Raw genomic sequence first — 25,024 nt, forward strand, 5'->3', positions numbered from 1 at the left:
GTTCCTGTCAAATAAGTCAGCTTGTGCTCTTAGAGAATATAGAGACAAATGCAAGAATGCTAAACACTGTGTAAAACTAGCTAAAAAGTCATGGGAGGACTTTGGCAAGAATATAGAAAATAAATATCAAGAAGGTGGCAAAATATTCTGGAGGTTGTTGAAGAAGCTTAAGAATGGAGGAAAGAGTGCTGTAAAAGGAATTAGAGATGATAAAGGTGACATGAAAACAGGAGAAAAAGATATCCTTGAAGTATGGAGTAATTACTTTGAAAAACTGCTAAATGAAACAAGCAGTGATGACAGCACAGTGATAAAAAAACACTGACCAGGCATGCAGTCAGGAATACATATCCATACTTGAAGTAGAAAAAGCCATCAAAGGCTTGAAATGTGGAAAGGCAGCAGGAGTAGATGATATTCGACCAGAAATGCTGAAGTATGGTGGTATAAGAGTCTTACAGTGGCTGCACTGCATAGTTCAGAAAGCCTGGACAGAGGGACGAATTCCCGATGATTGGAGTAGAGCTCTCATAGTACCCATATATAAAAAGGGAAATAAAACTGCATGTGAGAATTACAGAGGTATTTCCCTACTGAGTGTTCCTGGCAAGATCTATGCAAGTATACTTGAGAAACGGTTGAGAAGAATTGTGGAAGAAAAGCTTGGTGAAGAACAAGCTGGATTCAGGCCAAATAGAGGCTGTCAGGATCAGATCTTCACTTTACGACAAATAGTCGAGAAAGCATGGGAATATAACAAAGATCTGTATTTAAGTTTTGTCGATTTGGAAAAGGCATATGACAAGGTGCCAAGAGAGAAGCTATTCAATACGCTGCAGTTATATAGTGTCAATGGGGCATTATATCAAGCAATACTTAGTCTTTATTTGAGTTGTAAGTCAGCAGTTAGAATTGAAGGAAGTACAAGAAGATGGTTTAATGTTAAATCTGGTGTGAGACAAGGATATACATTATCCCCTCTGTTATTCATTATCTATATGGATCACATTATGAAGGAAAGTGGTATTAAACATGATATCAAAATTGGAGATGTTAATGTCAGCTCTTCGCTTTATGCAGATGATGTTATACTTCTAAATAAATGTGCTACAAGTCTGCAAGATTCTCTGACTAAATTGAATAGATGTTGTAATAGATATGGTATGAAGGTCAGCAATAAAAAAGACAAAGACAATGAAAATAGGCAGAATTATTGAAAATGTCAACTGTGTTGTGAATGGAGAAACTGTGGAACAAGTAAAACATTTCAGCTATTTAGGCACAATTTTTACTGAAGATGGTAAATTAAATATAGAAATAGACAACAGAATCAGCAAAGCTGGTATGGTGGGAAGTCAATTGAATAAATTCATATGGAATAAGAGAGAAATTAGTCGGAACACTAAATTAGCTGTATACAAGACAGTGTTCAAACCAGTTTTAACTTATGGATCTGAGAGCTGGGTCAGAAGGAAAACACTTGACCAAAGACTAGAGACCACAGATATGAGAGTCCTGAGAAAGATTATAGGCGTGAACAGATGGCATCAATGGCAATATCATATTAAAAACGAGGATATTAGGAAAGAACTTGACATTGTCAGCATCCAGGAATGCATTAGCAGAGCTAATCTCAGGTGGTATGGTCACTTAAACAGAATGGGCGAGGTAAGATTAGCAAAACAAGTGTTCTCTGCCAGGTTGGCAGCAAAATGACCCAGAGGAAGACCAAGATATAGGTGGATTGATATGGTACAAAGTGCCTTAGACGATAGAAATATAAGATCTGATAAGGTTGGAGTCTTGACAAGTAACAGACTGATTTGGAGGAAAATTGTAGATAGGAAATTAATAATGATGTAATTTTTTTCATGTAGTACTATCATGTCCTGTACACCCCTTAAGGTTAGATGGCAGGAATTTGATGATAATGATGATGACATTTTGATATATCTTTACTTGTGTGTCTGGTTTTCACCTTCCAAAATTTCTTAATCTCATAATTTTTTTTCTAACTTTCTTAAATTTCACACTAAATATCACCATTATCCTGATCTTCATATTATCTAGGTAGCTCTAGGTTTCTTGGGGATGAGTGGAGGATCCAGAGGCAAGTGACCCAAGATGGTGGTTGGTCTATGGAATGAACCTTATGAAGATAGTTTGAAGATCTGTGGATTATAGAAATTGGTTGATAGATGGAAAAAGGTTGAGATATGATGAAGATATACAATCTTCCTTTTATGTCAGCTGCCTTCTCTAATGACTTGAAAATTTCCTCTACTACTTTCCTACTAGAAGACACCCAAACATACACACAGGAATATATAAGTCTCACTATCAATTTCCCATTTTGAAATTTGTCCACATCACTACTTGAAGCTGATTACTATCCCCCTCTGAATATACCATAGTTTTTAAATTATATATTTAGTTTATTTTTATATAACGAAACCTGTGGTGAATTCATCACTAAAAAACACACGTACTAACCACAGTAATGACTATTTAATTCGTAAATATTTCATCCCAAGTATCCTGGAACATCATCAGTACAGTAGTTCAAGCAATACTAGGTTTATATAAAGAAAGTTCAAACAGAACTCTCTTCAACGTGTGGACAGACTTATGTGTTCGTCGAACATGTTGTTTATTATTTTAACGGTATAATAGAACACAGAAACTAAGTAAATAATTAATTTATTAACTTGATGCTGATATTTCGCTGGTATTATAACCAGCATCTTCAGAGCACAACAACACTGTTTGTCACAATACGCGAGACTAAAACAACATGGTGTACATTAACAAAATTGTAGCAGCAACACAAAGACTAGAGTCCTGATTTTGGCGCCCTCTATCTGAAAAAAAAAAAAAAAAAAAAAAAAAAAAAAAAAAAAAAAACGCTATCATATATTGCTAGAGTCCTAGAAAAGTGCTAGTTTTTCCTTAATATGACTGTCTCGCAGATCTTCGGCAGGTTAATACAGCCATATTTGTTGAGATTTGGGGTGTGTTTTAGGGCTTCTGTCGCCTCTAAGAACAATCTCTCTGATTTATATGGGTTTCTGTGTAGTACTTTTGTGTTTTTCCAGTTGATCCTGTGTGCAGGGGTATCCAGAGCATGGTCTGCTCTGGATACCCCTGCACACAGGATCCGACGCAACGGCAAAAAAAGAATTCGACAGAGTCAAAAACCGGCACCAAAAGAAGTTCGAAAATCTACAACAACGGAACACCATACAACGACCGCAATTACAACAAGACCTCGTCGTTGTGAATCTATCGTCACTCACCTTAAGCAAAGAAGCCACAACTGCTTTAAGTCGAGGGCACAACTTTGCCATAACTCCCAAGCAAGTTCCAAAAGCCGAAATAATGGCGTCCATCGAACGAGGAATTTACGACCTGCCTCCAACAATAGCTAACAACATACGTTTAGATGTGGCCAACATCCTAATCAAGTCCAAGCCTCCAAAAAGTAATATCCCACATAAGGAATTCATTGCTATAAAAGAGCTACACAACAACAGCCAGATTACCATAACAAAAGCAGACAAAGGAAATGCAACTGTGGTGATGGACACAACTGAATATGAAAACAAAATGCACACACTATTACAAGATCAGTCAACATACAAAATTATAGATCGCAATCCCACCAACACACAAAAGAATAAGGCACGAAAATTATTAAAAAAAGTCACTTCCTGGCCCAAAGACACAGTTAACAAACTCAAACCCTTCCATGTTAGAACACCGAGGATCTATGGATCACCAAAAATTCACAAACTAGGCACACCCCTACGCCCAATTGTGGACAGTATAAATAGTCCCGCATACAAACTGGCTAGACATTTAGCAAAGCTACTAGCCACTCTCACTAACAATTCTCCCTCCTTTATCAAAAATTCAGCACACCTAAAAAGCATCTTACAACACCTCACCCTAAAAAGCTCAGACTTAATAGTAAGCTTTGACATCACTTCACTATTCACAAATGTACCACTAATAGAAACCCTCAATCTACTGAAGTCACACTTCCCCCCTGATATATTTGAACTATTCAAATTCACAATACATGCAGGATATTTCACATGGAAAGGGAAAATATACAAACAAATTGATGGGACAGCCATGGGCTCCCCCCTTTCTCCCCCCCTAGCCAACTTTTACATAGAACACCTGGAAAAACAAGCAATCAATACAGCCACTCTCAAACAAACACTTTGGCTACGCTATGTTGATGATGTGCTTGCCATTTGGCCACATGGCCCTGAGACATTGAAAACATTCTTAGCACATTTAAATAGCCAACACCCAAAAATCCACTTTACTATGGAACCGGAAGCCGACAACTGTCTGCCCTTCCTGGATACACTCATCACACGTCTCCCAGATGGTTCCTTATCATTTTCAGTTTTCAGAAAACCCACACATACAGGCAGATACTTACACAAACAATCACACCATCATCCTTCTCAACAATATGGCATATTAAAAACGCTAACCCATAGAGCGAGAGCAATCTGTTCAAATGACAAGGCTCTTACTGCTGAACTGACTCACTTACGCCACACCTTCTTGGCCAACGGCTACAATCCACATAAAATAAACAAAATACTAAACACTCCTAAGAAACCCTTCCCACCATCCACCACAGAGAACTACGACAAAACAGTCACCATCCATTACATTAAAGGCACATCCGAAAAGATCTCAAGAATTCTCAATAAACATAAACTACGCACTACATTCAGACCATGTAGCAAATTAGCCACCCTCATCCGCTCACCCAAGGACAGCATTCCTCCTTTATCACATCCAGGAGTCTACCAAGTACCCTGCTCATGCAATCAAGCCTACTACGGTCAAACAGGAAGAACTGTGAATATCCGCATCAGCGAACATAAACGATACGTCAGGAAATACCATTATGGGAAGTCGGGCCTAGCAGACCATGCTCTGGATACCCCTGCACACAGGATCAACTGGAAAAACACAAAAGTACTACACAGAAACCCATATAAATCAGAGAGATTGTTCTTAGAGGCGACAGAAGCCCTAAAACACACCCCAAATCTCAACAAATATGGCTGTATTAACCTGCCGAAGATCTGCGAGACAGTCATATTAAGGAAAAACTAGCACTTTTCTAGGACTCTAGCAATATATGATAGCGTTTTTTTTTTTTTTTTTTTTTCAGATAGAGGGCGCCAAAATCAGGACTCTAGTCTTTGTGTTGCTGCTACAATTTTGTTAATGTACACCATGCTGTTTTAGTCTCGCGTATTGTGACAAACAGTGTTGTTGTGCTCTGAAGATGCTGGTTATAATACCAGCGAAATATCAGCATCAAGTTAATAAATTAATTATTTACTTAGTTTCTGTGTTCTATTATACCGTTAAAATAATAAACAACAGAACTCTCTTCATATAAACGTTCACATTTATATAAAGATCTGTGTAAAAGTTTCAACTTCTCCCAATGGATCCTACAGTTTGGATTTTCAACTCCGTGTTGGGAGAGACCAGATTTCTGTGGTTTGAAAAGACGAATGAGGTCTTGATGTTCCAAGATGCGTTTCTGAACAGACCCACCCGTCTGACCAAAGTAAGACAATTTGCAGGAGCATGGAATCTCCTTAACGCAAGGTAACATCAGAGGTCAGAGTTTGTCCTTAGGAGAAGGTAACAAGTTATAGATTTGGTTGATAGGTTTGTAAGTAGTGGCAAAATTGTATTTCTTCATAATTTTTGAAAGACGTTCGGAGATGCCTTTGACGTAAGGTATGGGAATCCTATGGACTTCTTGTCTGGGTAGATGTGTGAGAAGATGACTGATGATTTTTTGAGTTGTTTTAAGATTATATCCATTTAGTATGGCTGTATTTTTGATTATTTCTAGTTCTTGGTTTAGAGAATCTTCAGAGGAGTAGAATTCAGGACTGGGACAACTCGTGGCAAAGGTGGAATAAGTTCTCATCACTTTCCTTAGTATCCCACAATGCAAAGCACATCTCCTTGCAGACATGTATAATGCTAGTTTCAACCTTTATTGAGATCTCTTCAGTGGGAGCCAGATCCAGAGGTGATACCAAGGTTGGAACAATGCAGAACTCATATTTCCATATGCCAGTTGCCAAAAGGTGTCACACCTTATTATTAAATTACTCTGGATAGCTTCATTGCTTCAACCTTGGTATGTCTGCAAGGAGATGTGCTTTGCATTGTGGGATACTAAGGAAGGTGATGAGAACTTAATCCACCTTTGCCACAAGTTGCCCCAGTCCTGAAAATACTTCAGGTGCAAACTTTGTTTGCTTACACTTGGATAAAGGATTAAACTAAATATATAATTTATAGTTTAACCAAGTGAAAAAAACTTCCAACATACCATAGTTTTTATTTGGAAGTATCTCACCTGTTTTAGACCTCTTGGTAACACCATTTATGTTGCCATGGTATTTCAAATTGCCCTGCTAGCTTCACTTCTTTTCCACTGGTGCTCATAATGTTAATAGAACTTATCAACAATGTTGTTTATCAGAAAGTAACATTTCAGCCTATTTCCATGACAAAAAGAGTAAGGGCCTCAATTAACTAGGTAATGTCCCAGCCAGCATGATATAAGTTTTACCATCATAATTGTATTTTGAGATAGTATAGAACAGTGGTCAGCAACCTTTTTAATATGAAGGGTGAAATACTGCGGGCGCTGCATTGCTGACTCCTCCTGATTTAAATAATTAAACTTAAAATTACAATTGGCATGAATGGTTTTGAAATGTCTTTCTATATTACTTTTTTTAGAAATAGTCACACTATTGCATAATAAACAAATACATTTGCCATTATGATTGATAAAGCAAGGGGCTTGCATCTAATCTGACAGATACATGCTAATTGTTAACATGAATATTCTTTTTGTATTCATTTTTAATGGCATTTTATATTCATTCATATGTGACAAAAATATGTTGTAAAAGCGAGGTAAATAAAATAATGTTAAAATTTTAAATCTCATTTTTCTTAAAAACAACTAATCATAGAATTTCTAAGCCTGAAATGAGAGAAAAAATGCCTGTGTCATGAGCTCTCCGTAATTTTCAAATTTTACATTGCACTCTTCATATTAAAAAGGTTGCTGACCTCTGCAAGATGTGCTTTACATTTATGGAAAATACTAAGAGGTCTGGAGCTTGCTCCACCTTTACTACGAGTTGCCCATAAGGCACTACTTATGCTTGCATCCGCTGAAACTTTTAGTTTCTATATATTCGGCACGGAACTCTAGTAGTTTCTATATTCAGCTATGAAATAATGTTGGATTCAATATTCACTTAATTTGTACCATCATGTATTATATTTGCAGTGTTTTCTTACATTTTAGCACATGAATGTATCTCTGAGATATACTGCGATCTACGCTGCAAAATTACCGCTGCGAGCTCCACTGCATTGCCGACCTCTGATATAGAATATAATTTTGTCAGCTAATTTCCAAATTGCCAGCCCATCTTCTAACAGGACACACTACAACAAGACGAGGAAGACTGACACTGCGTCAAAAGCCTCAGTCAGTTCACATTGGTTAGTCTATAGGAGGTCTCCTTCAAGTTATGACATCTAAGCAATCACAGAAAGGAACTTGACATTAATACTTATTAAAAATGCATAAGCATAACCATGATCACTTAAGCATCAGATTTATGATGAAGATTGGGGTACTTTAGAAAATCCACATGCAAGAGCTGATCAAATCAAAACTGACAAATAACAGGCTAAGTTTGGAAGTAAGTCAAGTTATATTTTAGATATAACACAGTAGTAATGAATACAACTACTAAAAACAAATGAATAATGAAAAAGTAAAACACAGTAGGTACCTACTGTGTTTTAGATTCAGACCCCACAATAAAGAATCACAATGATACTAACAACTTGTTACGTAATATGGACAGCTGGCCAACAGACTTAAAACTAAGATTAAAGCCAATGCATCCACTAATGCCGAGACTATGTGGCTTTCCCTGAAGTTCACAAAAATGGAATACCGTTACGCCCTATAGTTGATGGAATTAATTCTCCCATTTATTTATTATCGAAACACCTCGCAGGTCTCCTTAAGGCAAACATCCGTAATTCGGATACCTACATAAGAAATTCACAACATTTCGTTGAAAAATTGAGGAACATCTCGATCTCCAATAGAGACCGTCTTGCAAGCCTGGATGTTTCATCATTATTTACAAATATTCCAGTAGATGAAGTAACCAGCATTGTGAGAAACCTCTTCCCACAAGACATTGCTTCTCTTTTCCATCATTGCTTAAAATCTAATTTCTTCCTATGGAATAAAACGATTTACCAACAATTAACTGGCCTTGCAATGGGCAGCCCTCTTTCACCCCCTTGTGCAGATCTCTTTATGGAGAAAGTTGAAAGTGAAATTTTATCTCAACTAAACCCTAAACCTACAGTGTGATGGAGATATGTGGATGACATTTTCATTGTATGGAAAAACACTGAAAAGGATCTGTTTGATTTTCTTACCAAGATCAACTCCTTCCATCACAAAATTAAATTCACCTTAGTACTCGAGAAAGAAAAACAATTACCATTTCTGGACACTTTAATTAAGAAAGAAATAGATGGACGCATCAGCCTTACAGTCTATCGCAAACCAACCAACACAGGTCAATACTTGCACTTCACACCACATTTCTCAGAAACTTAGCATCGTACACAAGCTAAAAAATAGAGCCTCTCTCATCACTACAGAAGATAAAGACCTCAAAGATGAACTACTATCCCTGATATCAAAAAATCTTATAAACAATCATTACCAAAGAAAATTGATCCACAAGATACTTTTCTGTGACCCCCCACAACGACAGCTTGAAGAAATACATTATAATTCCACTATTGCAATTCCATATACGGGGACAGTTTCCAATAAGATTGCTACACTCCTCAAGCCACATGGAATATGAGTAGCTTTTAAACCTTCTAAGACCATCCACCAATTCTTAAAATCTCTGAAAGACAGTCATCCCTTCTTCAAATATGCCGGAGTCTACAACATCCCCTGTTCGTGCGGATTAAACTATATTGGTCAGACCTCTAGAAGTTTTGAAATCAGAAAAAAGGAACACATAGGAGACATAAATAATAACAGAGAAGACAAATCGGAGTTAGCATTTCATTTCTCCAGGACAAACCATACCATAGAATGGGACAAAAGCTCCATGCCCTACTTAGAGGAGGATTTCTGCTCCCGATCTGAACAGTGATCCGTTCTAAACGGAACCTAAATAGAAACCAAGGATTAATTCTGCCTGAGATTTGGAAGACCCTCATAAGATCTTTAAGTATGCCAGAATTAAACTTGCTGCTAATTACAGAATGTTTCTACATAACAACAAGTGAGATCATACACGCTCCATGCGTGTGATGTACGCATTCTTCTGTTTTTTTGTAAAAATGCAATTGTATTTGGTTCTTCCTTCATTAATAGTTTTAGTTAACAGTTTTAGCATTTAAGTTATTTTACATATATTTTTACCCTGAAGAAGCCAAACAGCTAAGTTGGGGAAACTTGTCGGTATTTTCTTACTTAGTTTCAAATAAATTTGACCTATATAAATCCAAACTGAAGTCAATCTCTTCCATAACAATCTTCTATCAAAAATTAGGCTAACCAATTACATGTCCACAAAGTGCCATTAGATTCAATTATGTACAAAAGAAAGATGACTATCTACAATAATGTTTATGTTAATTCAAATGATTCAAAGTTACATGACATAATTTTAGCAGCAGTTTATTAACTACATTTAGAGATTTTCTTTTTTTTCCCTACTTACATTTAATTTATAGCCCATGGACTCAAAATAGATGGATGTTGCAGAAATACGTTTCTGGTCACTCATATAACCATGGGTGAGACTGCAAATAAACAAACATCATAGAACTAAACACTATAACACTTAAATATAAATATTTAATGCAGTATTTATCTGAAATTAAAGTTACTTAAATGTAACAGGAACTCTTATGACAGTTAGCTTTTGAGGTGTGTGTTGGAATTAGCTTTATGCAATAATCACAAACTATTCAGACTCACTAAATTTATTTTTTTATTGATAATAGTTAGTCTAATGCAGTGGTCGCCAAAGGGGTCGATATGACATTATTAGGGGTCGATTGGGGGTCAACAGAAAAATATAAGACATCATTGTATGGGTAATATTTGATTCGGTTAACTTGGATTACCTCCATGACAAAAGACATGGAGGTAATGACAACGCAATTAAGAGTGAATCGTGGAATCAGTACCTCCATCTTACAGGTACATGAATAGGACCTGTAAGATGGAGTAAGTTCATGAAAATAGTTACTGAGGTCAATCAAGTAGGCCAAAATGACGTATTTACCAATAAATGGATGTTGGTAGTTCCTGCCAGCCGGCACAGTGGGAGCGAGATTGCAACACGTGCGTGGTTCTTATTTACTGATACTTACAAGTATTCGATCCCATTCTCATTTTTTGCGCATCAACATACATCATCATCATCACGAATCATGGGCTCACTGCCCGTTGATGTCTGATGCCTGTTTCACTATCTTCTTCCACCTTTCTTTGTCCAATGCACAGTGTCGCAGTTTTTGTACACCCATTCCACACCAGTCTTTTATATCGTCTATCCATTCTCTGTATGGTCTACCTCTTCTGTTTAAACCATCCAAAATACCAAACATAAATGTCTTTATCTTCCGGTCCTCACTCATTCTACAGATGTGTCCAAATAATTGCAGCTTCCGTTTTATAATCTTCTGCATTAGATTCTGTTTTGGTTGCATCTTCTGATAGAGCTCTTCATTGGTGATTTTCTGTACCCATCCTATTCTTAGAATCTTCCTGTAACAAGTTCTTTCAAATGACAAAATTCTTTTTCTTGATTCCTTATTTATTACCCACGTTTCAGATCCGTACAGTACACCGCTGAAGATGCATGTTTCCAATACTCTTAGTTTTGTTTGCAGACTGATCACTTTACTTTTCCAGATGTTATCCATGGCCTTCAGATTTGTTCTTCCCTTTGCAATCCTGATCTTTATTTCTTTTTTACAGTCCAAGTCATATGTCAGTTTACTTCCCAAATATGTGAATTGTTCTACATTTTCTATATCAGTTCCATCCACTTGTATCTTTTGTTTCATGTTCTTCTCACCAAATACCATTGTCTTTGTTTTTTCCAAGTTCATAACAAGTCCAAATCTCTTCCCTTCCTCATTTAACAGTTTCAGTGTTTTTTGTAGTTCTCTTTCGTCTTCTTCAATAATAACAATGTCATCTGCAAATCTCAGATTGTTAATTCTCATTCCGTGTACAGATATTCCTTTGGCATCTTCTTTCATTTTATCCATTGCTCTTTCTAAATGTGCGATGAAAATACTTGGTGATATTGGGTCTCCCTGTCTAGTACCTCTGCTTGTTTTAAACCATTTCCCCAAATCATCACCTATTCTAACTGCTGCAATTGCATTTTGGTAAACATCTTTTAATATAGCTATTAGTTTTTTTATCAATTCCATAGGATTCCAGAACTGCTAATGTCACTTTCTGATCAATACTGTCAAATGCTTTCTGAAAGTCAACAAAGCAAGTATATATGTTTTTGTTTTTTCTCCTAGCTTTCTCTGCTATTAACCTTATTGTCAAAATCTGTTGAATTGTAGTTCTATCCTTCCTAAATCCTGCTTGCTCATCTGCAAGGTATGCTTCCAATTGTGTTCTCAATCTTTCTGTCAATATGATCATCATCACTTTACTAAGGTGACTTATCAAGGCAATTGGAGTGAGTGAAAACAAATGCCAGGGGAGTGGGTGAAATCACTATTAGTAACATTCTAGCTTATTTCCTTTCTTGTATAATGTTACTAATATTGATTTCACCCAGTCCTCTGGCATTTTCCCTTCTTTCCATACCATATTACATAGTTGGTGCATTTCTGTAACCATACTTTCACCACCATATTTAATCATTTCTCCAGTAATGTTATCGTTACCAGGACTCTTGTTGTGTTTCAGCCGTCCTATTGCTTTTTCTACCTCTCCTCTTAAAATGTCCATATCATGCTCATTACCTGGTGGTGATATCTGCTTCAATTCTTCAGTGAGTTTCCCAATGCTATCTGAATCTAGTTTTTCTTCATATAACTCATTACAGTATCTTGTCCACCACTGTACAATGTTTTCTTTATTCATCAATACTTTGCCCTTTTCATCTTTAATTGTGGTCTGTTTTGGTTGCCACTTTCTATTAATGGTTCTGATCATTTTGTATACCTCCCTTCTTTTATGCTCTCCATAGTATTGTTCTATATTGTTGCATTGGGCTTCTAACCATTTCATTTTATCCATTCTGACTGCTTTTTTCACCTCATTACACTTTCTTCTATATTGCTCTTCTATTTGTTCTGATGTATCCCTTCTTATCTTCAACATTCTTTTCTTCTGTACTAACTTCAGTGTTTCGTGTGTAATCCATTTCTTCTTGCATCAACATACAAGTGAGCGTTAATGTTCTAAAATTCATCAACATACACATTATAATTCAATCGTTATTCATTCACGAACTAAACTTCTCTATGTTGAAGAGTTGAGCAGCACTGGTAGTAATACCAGTGATATTAATACCAGTAGTTTATTAATATCACTAGTAATACCAGTGATATTACTAGTGATAGTAATAGTAATATAATAATATATACTATATTATACATACAATAAACACTGTAACTATAAAATAAACAATCTAAAAACTCACGTCAGCGTCTTTTTTTGCTTGTCCTATTATAATTTAGTAGTAAAATATAGGGGGTCGATAAAAAGTCAAGAAACGCTTGAAGGGATCGACGGGCAAATGACTTTGGCGACTGGTCTAATGGTTCTGGAAGAATATTTTTTCCTTACTTCTCAAAATTTAATTTTTGAGCTTTTACTTCTCAATTTTGGAAATTTAGATTAAATATTTTACTATCTTTTGATACATTTATTCTGAAAATTTTTAATTTTATAAACCAAAAATTAGAATAAGATTTTAAAAATGTTTTGCCATATACAATAAAAGAACTATTTTTTTCCTAAGCTTGCAGTATTCTGTTCATATTGTTGATAAAGAATACTGTCATATAATTAGTAAAACTATTGTACTTTTGTACTATGGTTTTGTTAAGGTTACCCCTACCCCATTTTTATTGATTTTATGTTTTTTTTTTTGTATTTGTTTATTTTTTTTACCATCCAGAAACCCTCCTCTAGAGATCAAACATGAAACTGTTTCAAGCCACTTCAGGACTCCAAATAAGCAGGACAGTGGTCCCACATTGAGCAATGAAATTCATATCCCACCTAAAGACAATAAAAACATCCATGCTGATGTTGGAAGTTTTTCCACTTAGTTTTCCACCTTTTGCCTACTCGTATATGGAAATATGACTACTTTGACTTTGATATCACCTCTGGGTCTCGCTCCCACTGATGAGACCTTAATAAAGGTCAAAACCAGTCTGGGTAGTGACCCTTCCCATAATGCATGTCTATAAGGATATGTGCTTTGCATTATGGGATCCTAAGGCAAGTGACACAGAGTCATTAGCTTCTATACATGATTTGCCCAGTCCTGAAAATCCTTCAGGCACAAACTTTGTTTGCTTACACTTGGATAAAGGATTAAACCAACAATAAATTTCTTGGCATCTTTAATTATCTGTGGTGATGGATAAATTGGTTGGTCAGAAAGTGGATGTGCTAACCACTCACCGACCAGGATGGTGAAACATCACATAAGATGTGAGAATATGACATTTACTAAGAGAATTCACTAACAGAAAATGATATATTTACAGGGACAGAATGTAAGGTATTGTACTTTTAAGGAGAATAGAGTGAACAGGACAGAAGTAATGGTACTGCTGATGAAAGCAAAAAAACTTCAACCCCAAAAATAGAAGTAATTCTCACATTGTTTAATTTCCCTTTTTACAGATAGGTAGTTCCCCCTTATCTGCAGGGGATACATTCCAAGACCCCAATGGATACCTGAAACCAAGTATAGTACTGAATCATATACATACTATGCTTTTTCCAGCAACAAGGTAATACATACATATCTATGATAAAGTTTAATTTATATATTAGGCACAGTAAGAGATTAACAACAATATAGAACAATTATAACAATATACTATAATAAAAATTATGTGAATGGAATCTTAGCCAACTCAGCATACGATTTTTTTTCTTTCCTTATGAAGTTGAGAACTTTCACCTTTTCACTTAAAGGAAGCACTTTATGGCTTCTCTTTGCATATCCGAATTGCCAGCATCACTACTCTTGTGCTTTGGAGACAATATTAAGTAAAATAAGGGTTACTTGAATACAAGCCCTGCAATACAGTCAATCTGATAACCAAGACGGCTACTGAGTGACTAACAGATGGGTAAGCATATACAGTACAGCATGGATATGCAGGACAAAGGAATGATTCACGTCCTGGGTGGGATGGCGAGAGATTTCATCACGCTACTCAGAATGGTATGCAATTTGAAACTTATGAATTGTTATTTCTGTAATTTTCCATTTAATATTTGTGGACCAGTGTTGACCGAAGGTAACTGAAACCGCAAAAAGCAAACCCGCAGATAAGGGTGGGCTACTGTATTATCAACTCTATTCTAATCATCTGGAAGTCAACCGACCAGGTCTTCTGAATTATTTAGCATAGCTACTGTAAAACTTTTATACCTCTTTATTTCAGCATTTCTGGTTGATATCATCTACTCCAGATGTCCAGCATTTTCAGGTTTCTTAGTATTAATATTACTTTCAGGCATCCAAGACTTGTATTGAACAACCAAGCCAAGAAAACTGCCAGCTCTTTTGCACTTTCCCTTATTGCATGTGGTGATATTCCATCTAATCCAACAACCTTATTAAGATCAGGGTTACTTAATATTCTAAATGCTTCCCATTGTTAAAATGCTATTTTAGTTTTTATCAAATCTTATTAATTACTCTTATCTTATATTAACTCCTCGATGGCTGCTGTTTTTGTAAAATTCTACGTCATCTCATTTAAACCTTTCTTCTTAACCTTCACTATACTCCTGACTTATGGCTGCAAATAATATAAAGCTCATATGTGCAAACTTACAGAACAAAGAAATCGCCTCAGGACAGAGTCGATCTCTTTGTCTGACCCACTGGTGTTTATTCTCAACTGAATTTGGAAAATTTATTTAGTTTCTAGCTGCACCACCAAATTTGTGGGTGGGAGTTGAATCTCCCTCTGAAAAATAGCACGCAGTAAACCACACAGAACTTTTCTCTCTTAATTCTTAGTAAATCTAGCAACTTAAATTTTCTGTTATGCAGTGTGACAATATCTGCTTTAAGGCTCACAGATTCAAATTAATGAGTAGTGCATCGGAAATAGAAATCAGACAAGTCATTTAAACAAGAAAACAATTTATTTAACATCAATAAAATGTACAATGTGTCAATTTTAAGTACTAAGTAAATTAGCTTCTATGCTTCAAATCACAACTAATGACTAATTTACAATTTAGTTCCTCGTCATAATCAATTCTAGTAAGACCACGTGTCTATAAATTTCTCTCGTTAAACTTGGTAATACTCAGATCAATTTTTACATAACACTCTGCAGCTTTAGGCAATAGCTATAACATTAAATACATGATGTTTCACCTTAAATTTTAGCCAGACCTTCTCTCACATATAACAAAATACTTCTAATATCAGCATAAGGCCTAAAGTCCTCGAGTATCACTATAAAACAAGTTCCTTAATTAAATCACCATCACAATCTTCTTATTTCTAGCTAAACAAAGGAAAGATCTTACTTTGAACAGATGTCTGGTCTTTTCTGAATGATCCCTGAAATCACTTCCTTCTATTACCGTCCGACTTTAGTACTGCACTTGAATATCATCTCTGGGATTTCGTGAGATCGCCTCTTAATATCGGCAAACATTTGCATCTTGGCGGTATGAAAATTCAGCATCTAATTTCTTCTAAAACCGTTTATCTTAGTCACGTCACTCTCTCAGCATTTACTATCTGGAATGCAGGTCTCCGATGGCGATTAGAAATCATTTCCTAAGATGTTATCAAAACTCTGCTGTCGTAACATATGTCATATCATCATACTTCTCGACTCCGGCACCTCGTCAACTTCTGGAACCTGTAACTTCTGGTCGGAACCCCACGTGACCTCAAAACTTCTCACTAACCCGGGAACGGGACCAGATGAACTCTAACTCCATGAACTGCTCTGCCAGGAACCAAACTGAATCGCCACACTGAACTCTCTTCTCGCCATCGCAATCCTCTATTTATCTGGCTCCGAACCTTGGGGTTCGCTTACGTCATCGTCCCCTTGGGTGTTACGATGTTCTGCACCCACCACCCTTCTCAGTCATTGCATTCAGACGGGAAACCCCCCGCACACTGTTGACCTTTGAGGTTGCAGTTGCCCCAGGTCATTACTTAATACGATAATCCGTCTGGAATTACCGGTGACTAAGAGGTTTCTTTAGACACTATTTATCTTACAAAATCTTTTGAGGTGACAATATTCAGTAATATACAAAAAAATATTATTTCTAAATAAAAAATGAAAATTTCTCTATTAACCCACAAGTATTTTTAGTGAATTTTGATTACCAGTAAAATCAGTACAACAAGAGGTTTTTGAATAAAGTTCCTTGAATACACGATTTTACACCATTCTTGAACTGTCAGTTTTCTGTCCTCCTTCCTATTGCTATGCAACAACTCTTAGGTAGCCCCCCCCCCTACATGAAATACACTAACAACATACTCATTGAACATTTCAATCATATCTTCAGCAGATAATGACTCCTGTTCCATCTCCATCAACAAGAGCCAGTCTTCCATTCCATATTCATTTCTTCTACTAGCAACATAACTACAGAATTCTTTAAGGATCTGCTTTACTGCTTCATCCAATCTCTTTACATATGTCAATTTCTCTTTCCTCATTACACTTGTCACCAGATACTCCTCAGGCTGTTGATGAGTACCCTGTTCTTTATATCTCCTCCATAACATCCTCTTTCTCAGAAGCTCTTGCATAAATCCATGACTCATCCATTTCACTCCTACTTTGCATTGCTAAAGTTTAGAGGATAAATGTTGGTGTAGATGATGAAGATAGTTGAGGTTGGTGGAGACAGAGTTGTAGAGTAGGTGACCTCCCTCGATGAGCCTTTGGACTCCCTGGAGATGTTACGTAATAGTAATAATAATAAATAACTGAGCATTGCCATAAATAATTGATTCCAGACCAAATCCCAGACACAATTCATTTCTCTCGCTTTCAACTGATCAAACCACTGCACATCACCAATCTGTTCCCTTAATTTACTAACTGCCCCTACTTTGCAATTTCACACATATCTCATGTTCCATGAAGCAGCTGGCTAGCCACTTCCTATGTCAAAACCAGTTGGGGAGAGTGATCATGTAGTTTTGTGGTGACCTTCTATCATCTTATACAGTGATGATAGAAGATGTCATCACTGTATAAGATGATAGAAGATGTATAAGATGTACTAAATTAACGCTCAATTCCCACAAGTTGCTTCAACTATATGCTGCATAAGATAATTGTCCCTGAATAGCTCAAGAAATTCAATCTCTTTACTTACATGATATTTCCTGCTTCCAGTCAATACTTCCATTGTTAGTCACCCATTATTATCACTCTCCTGTTGCTCACCAGTCTCATCTGTCTGAACATTTCAGAATCGTCTCCCTCTGCATTCCCTGGCCTGTAGCAATATCCCACTAAATATTCTAAAATTTGTGCTAACCTCAACCTCACACCAAATGGACTTGAAGCCATTATCATTATTGCTTTCTTCAAGTTCCACATTGAGAGGAGATACAGTAAGTGTTCTGAAATCATCAGTAATATCCCACCTCCTCTTATCTTTTCAAAAGATGCTATAACTATCACATCATCTATTAACCATGTCTCACTGACACCAATGATTTGTGGGCTGACTAACTATATCAAGGCCACCAATTCTGCACCCTCATTCCTAATATTCCTTGCATTGGTGTATAAGCACAGTAGCTTTCCTCTAATTCCCACAATTCCTTATCATTCAAGTAATAATTTCATTCTACTGGTCCTATTGAGGCAATTCCTGAATCCCTATCTTGTCTTTCTTTGTCCTTTATCTCACACCAATTTGGAATTTTAAACTCATGGTCTAACATCTAGTTTTCATTTTTCTGACTAGATATGTGTTCTCCTCCTTTCATTAACAATCTACCCAGTTTCACACTACACTGGTAGTGCGAATCTACCCAGTTAATACTAACCACTGTCACATTTGGATGACACTACAAACTCAAACCATCTGCAGCAAAAGCTCTTTCCTACCTCCAAATTTATCCCACACATCAACGAACTCGAGTCCTCTCTTCCTGCACATTCTAGCTATTATTCTAGATATATTAATATTACTTACCATCATGCTATTCGTGATCACTGCTCTTCCCAGCTCTCTACTATCATATCTTGGTAACACCATGCCATCAACTATTTGTTTCATTTAGTAATCTTTCAGAGTAATTACTCCAGACATCTAGAACATCTTTATCTTCAGTTTTCATGTCATCATTATCATCTCTGATAGTGCCTTTCTTCCGATTCTAAGCTTTTTCAGTAGCCACTAGAATATTTTGCCACTTTCCTGATATTTATTTTCTATGTTCTTACCAAAGTCTTCCCATCACTTTTGTTTAACTAGTTTTATACAATGCATTGCTTTTTTTTTACATTTTTCTCTGTATTCTCTCAGGGAACAAGCTGACTTACTTGCTAGGAACTTTCAATATGATTTGTTCTTTTACTTCAGCACTACTTTAATTTCTAAGTCCACCATGGAATTTTGATTTTACTATCCTTGCAGACAACTTCATCACATGTCTCCCTGGCTGAATTAATCAATGTGTTCTTCAGGATGTGCCACTGATTCCCCAAGGTTTAGTTCTTCTTTTCAAATTCTTTCATTTTTTTCATGAATAATATTTGTGTTGAGTCTACAGTTCACCTCTAAAAACTCAACTTTGAAATCCTGCTCAAAACTAAATGGTGATCACTTCAAACTTCTTCCTTAATCCTGTGTATATTTTTGCATTCTGAATCAGTGGGGAAATATCGCTATCAACAACAATAACATAATCAAGGAGACTTTTCTTATTTCTTTCATCTTTTACCATGTGAATTTGTGCACATTTTTATGTTGGAACATGGTGTTAGTAGTAACTAGTCAACGTCCTGTACAGAAATCCAGCAGATACTTACCATTATTACTAGCTTTGCTCTTTTCCACAAATTTTCCCAAAACCTTTCTATTTGTTTGGTAATCATTTCCTACTCTGCTGTTCAGATCTCACAACAAGAACTTACTTTTCCTTTTTCTTTGTGTCAGGTGCCTTCTCTAATACAATGAAAAAATTTTCCACTTCTTCCTTAATAGATCCTTTTGCAGAACCATAGGCACAAAGCAGTGTTAATGTCCAAATCCTATATTCAGATATCTGCCCACATCTATTTGATACTGTTTGCTATTCAACAAGATAATCCTCGTATTTAGTGTTAAATACTATAGTGCTCCTTTCTTTTCCTGATTGTTACTGCTAAAATATGACATCTTGTATGTGCTGCTCAGAAAGATCACCTTTTTTTTTTTATTTTATCGTCTTTGTTTCAGCAATTTATCTTGATCTAGTACTTACTCAATTCTTCTGCTAGTTCCATTTCTTTTCTATTGATGTTTCTTATGCTGATGGTACCAATCTTGAATTCTGCTGATATTGAGTTCGATTTGTTCCAGTGGCTGACTTTTCACTGTTCTCCCTGGTTCCTCTGATAAAAACATTGGGGAGCCTTGTTTAACTTGCCAATATCCCAGCCTGCATGTATCATGTTGTACCATCATTTTATAATGATTTGAGCCAATAAGAATACAATTTGGTCAGCAAAATCCTAAATTGCCAGGCAAATCTAATTCATTCAGCATCTAGATACCTTCTAATGAGTGCACCACAAGAAGGTGAGGAGTGGACATTAGGTAAGAAGCCTTGGTTGGCTCTCTCAGCATTCCTTAATAGGCTATTTGAAGATTCCCCCTCCCCAGTTATCTAGAGTTGATCCTGAAGCACATCATAGAAAAATCTTTGTTCCGAAATTTATTATGAAGTATTTATAGAAGCTGGGAATACGGATTTTAACTGTCTCAGATTCATAATAGTGTTAAATATATATTCAATAAAACATTTTTAAAATGAGCTAAACAACATACATGGCATTGTCCAATGTGAAATAAAGAAAGAGAGTGGAAGTAGTGAGTGGAGAAAAATTAAGTTACATTTTCATGAAAACATGAGAGTAACCTTATATCATAACACATTTATGATAAACAAATAGGATAAAATTGAAGTAAAATCTGGAATAAACTTCCAGATTTTATGAACATGAAATTAAAAATGCAGAATTAAAATAAATAGATGGAGGAGAAGTTTCTGATGAAAATGATGAAAATGTATCAGCCACACTATAGAGATTTTCAGAAAATGTTATCAAGACAGTGAGGGTAGACATACTGATGTTTTAAAATTAATTTTAATTCATCAACAAACATTAAAAACTAAATATATCATTTCTCTTATACTTCTGTAATGTGCAGTCATTTGGAAGGTATTCCAGAATACACATAATATAAAAATAAAATGTTTATTTCTGTGAGGAATTTAAAAAAAAAATTATATTACAGATGAGAGAAATTGACAACACAAACAACAGAAACAAAACATAGCTGTTGCATAATTTCACAATATATTTGCATGTATGCTATGTGATTTACATGTGAAACTGTTAAGAGGAAATGTGCATCATCCATTATATATTAGTTCTGTGTGGTTTAGTTGTTTAATGAAAGGAATACAGACATGGTTTAATATTATTTTATTAGACCTGTGGTTTTATAACATTTTGGAAATCTTGTTCCAGGAAGTCATGCCATCTATAGGAAGCTAGAACGAAACTGATATGCCACTTCCTACCACTATCTGGTACAAAGTAAAAACATAAGCAGAACCTTGCATGACAAAGCATACATCTTAAGTGTTGCATGGTGATGCAGTAACAGATGGCATACACCACCCAGAATAGCTATATCAGTGGAACGAGGATGTGGTAGAGATAACATATTTCATCTTAGCCATACTATGCGAGTCGTATTACATGTAAGTATTTGTGAAATTATCTACCACGTTTGAATGCTGACAGTTTCCTTTAAGTATAACATTGTAATTTTGTACTCCCCCCCCCCACTGAAGAAAGATACCATAAGGAACATGAAACTAGCACAGCAATATAAAAGGCAGTTTTATTTTTTAAATGTGGTTTATTCTGGAACACTTTCTAAGACTGAGTATTGTTTTTATTTTTTACAGCATAAGCTTTTTCTATTCAAAACAAACACTTTAAAAATACAGGATGATTCTAAATTCTGGGGATTTCTGTGGCCTATAATTTTCAAACCAGAAACAACAAAATAAAACTTCTTACAGAATATGAAAGTGTAAATCAAAAGGTTTTATTGCCTATAGAATTAATACTGCAGAATGCTAAACAACTTCAGCATGCATGCCTTTCATGGAATGTACGATGTCCAAGAAATAATCAATTTCCCTCCAGTGTTCTCCATCATTTGCATTGTAACTGTTTCTATCACAGAAACAATTCTCGTCTTCAGTTCAATGGAGGTCACAGGGGGGTCAGGTAAATAATGTCCTTCATATATTGATTTCTTCCCCACAGGAAGAAATCAAGTGGCGTAATATCGGGTGAGCACGGAGGCCACAGAACTGGTCCACCACATCCAGGTCAGCGCAAAGGAAAATGTATGTCAAGAAATTTCCGGGCAATAAAAGCCCAATATGGCAGTGCTCCATCTTGTTGGAACACCACATTTGGCTGATGATCTTCCAACTGGAGTAACAGATATAGCTGTAGCACGTCCAGATAGTTCACTGCTGTCATTGCTTTTTTTCACAAAGAAAAAGGGCCCAAAAATTTCTGAATATGATAAAGCACACAAGACATTCACCTTTGGACCATCTCTTTCAAATACACAAATACAGTGAGGTTTTCTGATTTTCATATTCTGCAGTTATGATGATTTGCCCTCCCCAATACATAAAATGTTGCTTCATCACTAAATATCCATCTCCAAAGGTAATTTTCATCAGCTTTGACTTTTGACAAAATGTCTTGGGTAAATTGGAAATGGCAGGGTTTATCATCTGGCTGTAAAGCCTGCACAATCTACAGTTTGTAGGCACAGAGCTGGAAGTGGTTATGAACAACCCTCCAAACAGTTGTTTGTGGTATAGCTAACTGCAAAGAAGCTCATCTAGTTGATTTCTGTGGACTTCGATAAAATGTTTCCCGGATTTAATCAACATCTTTCTAATGCTCGATCTTCCTACTCCTTTTTGGTGCAGAACACTACTAGTCTCTTGAAATTACTTTAACTAATGTTGGATAGCATTATCTGAAGGTGGATGTTTTTTTTTTCCATACTGAGTATTGTAATGGCACTGCAATGTGATACTGGACATTTTTGTTTCGAAAAACCAAAGTATGCACGTTGCTTTCTCTTGACTAGTTGCCATTTTGAAGTACCACATCATATCTCCAGACGGCAATGCAGTAAGTACAGTGTTACCAAATAAAAACATTCTGAGTGACACTTTCAAATCTGTAAGCAGTTTTATTTGATTAGACACACATGAATTTCAAGTTTAAGTTTTATACCTAGTGTATAAGTGAATTATGTTTTAACTCAACTAATGATCTAGATCTAGGTAATTTTTGAACATGTAAAACAACTTACACTGAAACATACAGTATATAGCAGACAATATGATTTACTTCCAAAGATACGTAACTTTTTTTTTTATCTTAACCTTACCAAAAAAGTTATAAAATATCTTTCAAATTATATATATAATTTGAAATATATATATATAAACTTACTGTCCACCATCGGGAAGATCCAATCCCATAAGACGATCGTGAGGTTTCAGTAATCCTGTGTAAGCTGCAAAGTTAGCAGGAGAACCTGAATATGGCTGTACATTTACTCCCCATTTATTTGGATCTAAGTTAAATGCCTCCAAAGCCCTCTTCTGACAAAGTAGTTCAATTTTATCAATTACTTCAGTTCCACCATAATATCTGTAAATATGAAATTTATTCTGATATACTTTGTGCACTTTATATTTTTACATTTGGTTATTATCCTATTTCAAGAAACACAGTTAGTTCAAAGGAAATATAAATTAAAAAAATTCTTGGGCAACAATTTCAAAATATCCAAACAGAACTATAGTCTACTCATATGAAGATAAGAGGTTTCCTCCCTGGAAATGAACAGAGACATACGAATTATAGCAAGGCACTAGGTTTAAAAATGCATAGCCAAAAAACAATCCTATAAATCCTAAAATTATAATTATTATTATTTTATTTATTTCCCCCCCCCCAAACTGACAGATAAGCTGAATGGAATATTCAGTTATTTATGAGAAATAATTGACCAAAGTGACAGAATAGGAAAGTATCAAATGAAGGATAATTTCAATTTTGCATATTTAAAAATTACTGTTGGCAAAACTGATATTCTTTATAAAAAAGGTCATGGAATGGCAGCGTATCAGATAGAAATCTCAAGGAAACATTGCTGAAATACAAAAGCATTCATTGTACATAAGAGAGGGATTACTTCTTGTACTGGTCTAAGGTTTAATTTAAATAATTATGTGTATAATTTCTAATCCTGTTTTTTTTTTTTTTTTTTAAGATTCTAATGAAACAACACTTTGGAAATCTGGTATCAAATTTTTATATTTCAATGTGCTCTGTGTTTAAATAAACTTTTGCTAATAAAAAAAAAAAAAATTTTCTGCACAATATTACTGAACAATTCATTATTATTAGTAATGAATTGTTTCAGCAAAAATGGAAATTAAAAAAATTAACTGTCAACAAATTTAAAACTTTGTAACTGAAATCAATTTAGATTCTAATTTTTTAATTATTAATTTTTAAAGACAAGCCTTATAAACTCAAGCAGGTTTAACCAGTGGAGGGTTTTCATATTTGTAGATTTAAATTAAATTTTTACTTACTTAATTTATTTTACTTAAATAGATTTACTTAAAGTTAGGAGAAATAAAATGAGTTTTGATCAAAAATTAGTAAACATATTTAACAAAATACATATGAAAGTGATTTCAAAAGTTCTGCACATGAACAGTCAGTGGATGATATAGTAGTTTCCACCTTCACGTCAATAATATTTTATTATTATTATTATTATTGTTCCGGGAAACTCCAAGGAGTCAACAGACTCATCGAGGGAGGCCCTAACATCAACTATTCAACATTCACACAGTATCTATCATATCTTGCCTTGAACTCATTCACGGTCGTAGCACCCACAACAGACTCTGGAAGCTTATTCCACTCATTTACCACTCTCCAAGTAAAGAACCTAGCTCTAACACCCTTGTCAACCACGCTCTTGCCCAGCTTCCATGCATGGCCCCTAGTCCTCCCACCACCAGTCATATTTTCAAAAATATCTTCTGGATCAATCTTATAAAAACCCTTCAGTAATTTGAATGTCTCAATCATATCACCCCTCCTTCGCCTATCGTCCAATTTCTGCAACCCACAAATCTTCAACCTATTCTCATAAGGTTCATTCCACAGACCTGCTATCATCTTGGTCACTCGTCTCTGGACCCTCTCCACTTCCTCCCCATCACAAAGAAACCCTGGTGCCCATAGCTGGGCACAGAAGTCCAGATGGGGTCTTATC

The 25,024-nt window shown here is 35.6% G+C and overlaps 1 protein-coding gene across 1 annotated transcript in view; it reads right to left on the minus strand.

Moving 5' to 3' along the window:
• Nucleotides 1-25,024, minus strand: part of LOC150098903 (serine hydroxymethyltransferase, mitochondrial-like) — a 206,980-nt gene that overhangs the window by 117,875 nt on the left and 64,081 nt on the right. Inside the window, exons 4-5 of the mRNA XM_090405829.1 lie at nucleotides 23,176-23,376; nucleotides 9,870-9,951 (exon numbers count right to left, since the gene is read on the minus strand). Of these exons, the coding sequence (XP_090261955.1) occupies nucleotides 9,870-9,951; nucleotides 23,176-23,376 (283 nt within the window). The remainder of the gene's footprint in view (nucleotides 1-9,869; nucleotides 9,952-23,175; nucleotides 23,377-25,024) is intronic.

This window comes from Typopeltis vanoorti, chromosome 15, assembly GCF_054136105.1.
Source record: "Typopeltis vanoorti isolate ZY-2024b chromosome 15, IOZ_Tvanoo_1.0, whole genome shotgun sequence".
In the NCBI taxonomy this organism is placed as follows: domain Eukaryota; kingdom Metazoa; phylum Arthropoda; class Arachnida; order Uropygi; family Thelyphonidae; genus Typopeltis; species Typopeltis vanoorti.